Here is a 5,085-nt window from a genome sequence, read left to right as displayed (position 1 = left end):
GATATGATCAGGGAAATAATATTGAGGCATTTTTTTAAGCTCTAAATTTGGGAAGGATTTAACAGAGCCTTTGGGCATGTAGGTCTCAAAGCTAAAATCCATGGTCTTAAATTTCTAAAGACTTATGAAAAAACTTGCTCTTGCAAGTTCTGCTGAATACAATATCTCATTAGTGCTGCAGGTGATGTGATAGCGCTCCACAACTACCTGGAGACGGCACACAGGAGAGGGAGGGGGGAAAAAAGTGTAATTACTTAAGTAACACAGAATGTAACTACTAAGCTGTTTCCACCATGTCAGAAATGTGCCAAATGCAGACATAGAAAATTTCAGTGTATATAATTAAAGCCACAACTTGCACTGTCTAAAACAAGAATAAAATACCAGTGCTGATTCTTTTCTGCGTTTGCAATCTGAGTCTTGGGAAGTTACTTGTCTTTTCACCAGCGCGTGGACACAGTCTAAAAGATAGCATCAATTTCACCATGTGCTGAAATATCCTTATAATGGGAATGAGGCTCACAGGATCTGCGTTAAGCCAGTCAACACATTTGAAAAATTCCAATTAATTACTTTTGGATCAGAGGACCCCAGTTTAACCAAATGAACTGCAACCCACCTACATTATGACATTTTCCGAATAGCTTGGTACGTGAATGCAGTATTTTTTAAAAGGATTCCGAGTAATGTATGACTTACAGCAGCTTTTAATTACATCAGTTCAAGCAGCTGGATGTGAATCGCCCTTTTCTGTAAATTCAGCTGGGCCGTAAGAATTACTTTAGATGTGAAATGTGAAGCCATCTACTTCAGAAATGATGGCTGGAAACTGGAAACAATTTCCAGTTTAAAATTGCAAACAAACTGTAAAATATGCATGTCTGTCCTTTTAAAGTGACTATATACATAAATGTGTAATTCAGAGCACATTTCAGTGGAATGGCATCTGTAATTACAGCGATGCCTTACGCTGCATATCTGGAGAAACACACGAAGAGCCCAACAAAGAACGATTATATACTGCCCCCACCGATTGACTAATAACACATTTCATGAGTATACATTTACAGCCTCTGCTTAAGAGGAAGCAAGTGTACCCTTCTGCCATTTTCGTATGTTGAAGCACCCGATACCGCCAGCCTCCTTGGGAAGCAGCTGCAGGAGAAAGCTTGCAGGAATTCATGGGAACCGAGCTCTGGCAGGCACTGCGCTGTGCGATGTCGAGAGCAGCTGTCTCTCCCAGAGGACTGATCGAATTAATCAGTTGATAGGGAGTATCTGGCTTTGCTGAGAGTCAGCCACTCCTGGATCCGGCCCCGTCGCGTTCCTAGACCCGCAGGAGCCAGGAGACACTGCCTCTCGTAGGTCGTAAGAGTTGCCCCGGCGGGGGAATTGAGAGTTTCCCCGTTTCTGAAGTCGGCAAAAGCTTGTGCCTAGTACAAAGGCAAGAGTCTACTGGTAATGTTGGTCAGTGTTTTGTCCTTTGTGAATAATCTGTCCGTTATTTATGACACGGTAGAACAGAAATGATGACTCAGCTAGCTAAGAAAATACTAAAGTAAACATGATTTAGCAAATGCTGTGGCTCGGGAGAAAAGCAGGTAGCCTCACCTTGTGCACCTGAGGGCTGGTTTTGGGTGTTGGATCACCGCTCCACTCATGTAGTGTCCCCTCCCCATGTTCTTACTCACCACAGAAACCTTCCTGCATGTCAGCTGCTACATGTAGTTGCCATTTTCTCTTTACCTTTGTCCACTGCCTACCTTCTCTCTGCATCCTAATAATCACATTTTCACCCTGTCCCTTTTTTGTCTCTCAGGCTATTATCGTAGAAAGGGCGTGAGGAATGAGGGAACTGGCTTGGGAATTTTGCTCCTGCAGAAGGATGGCTCATGCAAGAGGGCTCCTGTTTTGGGCAGAGTAAAGGGGAGAGTAGCGCACCCACCCCAACGGCTAATGCTGCCTTTGAGGGCATGCCCTTGAGGGTGCTGAAATCTCTCATACAGGCTGTGGAGGCAGAGCTGTTCAGTTGCTCCTTGAGCCTCTCTATGCTGTTCCTTCTTAACAGATAGCTCCCCACCCACGGGTGGCCTGTTGGACCCCGTTAACTTAGGCATCTAAATTGCTTTGTGTATCTAGCCCTGTCTAATGCATGTATTCAGGCTGGCAGTTGTATGCACATTCCAGTATTGCTTCATACGATTCATGGAGACTTTGATGTAAGCTAAGGTTATTTTTTTTTTTTTTTGTTACAAGGTTTTAGATCTCAGTATCAGAAGGGTCATGGATGTTCCAATTGCTTTGCTTCTACTAGAGCTTCTTGGTTTTGCCTCTTAATTTGCTGTTAGTGCAATACTGAAGTATTGTGATTTTCTTTTATAATTCTCCTTATCTATTTAGAGAAATTTTATTATCAGCACTTCAAAACATAAGAATTTTGTGACATAGATGAACAGAGATGTGCCTCAGGCTATGGAAATGGGAGCTCTGATACGCTCTTAAATCCCACCCAGTTTTGCTTGAAGAAAGAAGCCACAATGTAATATCCCTTCATAAGTGCTAAGTATTTACACTTAATTAAAGTGTACTCAGCCTTCTGGGTTGAGCAGTACGAAAAAATATGAGATATTTAGACACAAATTCGTCAGAACTCCGGAACAAAGAGTGAATTTATTGTATTTGCTTTGCCATTTTTTTGGAGTTCAGACTAAATAGGCTTTGCAAATGAGGGTAGCTAAGCAAAGAGAAAATAAGGCTGTTTGAAGTAAGAAATTGCCTAGTATACTACCTGGTGCTGTTAAGTTGACCAAAATGTCAGTTGAGACATGCTAAGTTAAAAAAAAACCCAGAACAATAAAATTGCAGCTTCATGCAGCTGGATTATTTTCACACTGTAGGAAGAATCTGTCTCAGATCTGGGACTAATTGTTAGATGCTACAAATCACAAGGACTAGTAGGCAAATATTTCTACTAAAAATTCCAGTGAACCTATTGAAAAAAAAAATAAAATGTTGCTAGTGCATTATTTATTGGAATGGTGATGGTAGCACTTGCTGGAAATCGGCATCAGCCATCTTTCTTCCAGATTTTGTACTTGGTTATGGAGTTACAGCAGTCCTTACACAAGTACCTTTTCTCCCCCCATAATGTTTATACTTCTGGAAAAGATTGCTTCACGTAAGCAATGATAGGTGCTTATAAGTTAACGATTAAAGAATATGTTGGCCACACAACACTCAGACTTTAGTTTAAAAAAAAAAATGCTTGTGAGATGCACTTACTGCATTTTACTGATATTTTAAACTTAGCAAATATCCAGATACTGTAGCAGTTTCTCAAGAATTGTTTCTTCTTATTGCCAGTAGGCAGATTAGTTTGACTATCAAGCTATAGATTTTTACTTCTCCATCCTAAGGCGATTCCTTCATTTGTCCAACATTTTCGGTATAATGAGCACTTCTAAAGAATTTATAGTAAGGATGTTTTTAAATTTAAATCAAATACTATTTGAAAACAAAATTAACCAGTTATCTTTTCGTAGTTCAGGTGGGTTTAATTGTATATGTTTCTACAAATCTGTTGAATTTTGGGTGTAGTCTTCGTAAAGCAGTATATTAACAATCCTCCTACATATTTCTTGTTATTCCCTGTCTTGACTGCCACTGGTTTAGTTGTCAAAATACTCTTCACCTCCACCTTCACCACCACCACCGTATTCTATTGATGCAAACCACAGTTACACTTATTCTTGGCTGAGAGGGAACATCTGTTTTCTGTAACTCTTAGCCTGCTGCTAATGGGTTTCCATAAACTGGCTTTGGAACAGGTGCCTGGGAGCAAAACTGTAAGGTTACCATTTTGCCTGCTATTTGTTTTCCCCTCCTTGGGATGGGTTGAGAAGGAAAAATTCTGTTTTTCCACTATTGTGTGCAATGGGCTGTTAAAAGAGTTTCTGGCTCACTGGCATTGTACGTTTCATTTTTGTTTTTAATGGTTATTTTCTAGGCGGTCACTCATTTTCTCCAGCTTATGCAGTGAGGGAAGTTCTGTACTGCAAAGATGTAATTCTTCTTTTCTGATTTTTTTCCGTAGTCTGCCATCTTCAACTTTCAGAGTCTACTGACTGTAATCTTGCTGCTCATATGTACCTGTGCCTATATCAGATCCTTGGCTCCCAGCTTACTGGACAAAAATAAAACCGGGTATGTAGTCTGATCATTTTAAAAATACACAAGCTGTTTGTTTTTAACTGCAACGTTTTACTCTTAGTATCTTCTAATGATGTGTGATAATACAAATCCTATTTTGAAAAATTTCTCTCTTTTTTATAGATAAAAATCTTCATTTTATACCTTACAATAGAAAGCAGTAAGGTATTTGCAAGCACCTAGTTGGCAATTTTTTAGTAAAACTTTATTAACTAACAAGTCCAGCTAATACTGCCTTGTTAGTTATTTTCTAGATTTGCAACTTTCTCGTTAGATGCTTATTAAAGATAAGAAGTGAGTGACAGAAAGAAAACATTTTCCTACATGCAGCTGTTGCTGTAATGATTTATTTTTGATTGTTAGGGTGGGTAAGAAAACATTAACAGCAGAAGCTGGCTTTTTGTTTGTTTTCAAGATAGGCGTTTTGGAGGTACAAGTTTGAAACACAGCTTTCGCAATAATCTGTAACTGAAATTAAAAATATTTTTTAAAATAAGCAACACTATCCTTACGTACGAACTCTTTAAGTCATTGTTTTGTATTCTCTAAGATGAAGGAATTTGCAGAGGAGTTTTTGAAAGCTTCTACAAAACCTAACCTATTTTATTTTTTTGTCCTTTGGTCACTCTAACTTCATCTCTCACTTTTATTAATAGGTGACCACTGTTTTTCTCCTTTGTGTTCCCCGTTGTCCTGGAATGTGATTAATCATAGAATCATAGAATCATTAAGGTTGGAAGAGACCTCCAAGATCATCGAGTCCAACCATCAACCCAACACCACCATGCCCACTAAACCATGTCCCTCATCTACACGTCTTTTAAATACGTCCAGGGATGGTGACTCAACCACTTCCCTGGGCAGCCTGTTCCAATG

The 5,085-nt window shown here is 39.4% G+C and overlaps 1 protein-coding gene across 1 annotated transcript in view; it reads left to right on the top strand.

Moving 5' to 3' along the window:
- Nucleotides 1–1,114: 1,114 nt before the first annotated feature.
- TMEM167A (transmembrane protein 167A) overlaps nucleotides 1,115–5,085 on the top strand; it is a 17,388-nt gene continuing 13,417 nt past the window's right edge. The window contains exons 1-3 of the mRNA XM_009331789.1: nucleotides 1,115–1,274; nucleotides 1,820–1,920; nucleotides 4,094–4,203. Of these exons, the coding sequence (XP_009330064.1) occupies nucleotides 1,115–1,274; nucleotides 1,820–1,920; nucleotides 4,094–4,203 (371 nt within the window). The remainder of the gene's footprint in view (nucleotides 1,275–1,819; nucleotides 1,921–4,093; nucleotides 4,204–5,085) is intronic.

The sequence above is a fragment of the Pygoscelis adeliae genome, unplaced genomic scaffold, assembly GCF_000699105.1.
Source record: "Pygoscelis adeliae isolate BGI_AS28 unplaced genomic scaffold, ASM69910v1 Scaffold19, whole genome shotgun sequence".
Taxonomy (NCBI): domain Eukaryota; kingdom Metazoa; phylum Chordata; class Aves; order Sphenisciformes; family Spheniscidae; genus Pygoscelis; species Pygoscelis adeliae.
This window is presented reverse-complemented; position numbering and strand designations above follow the sequence as displayed.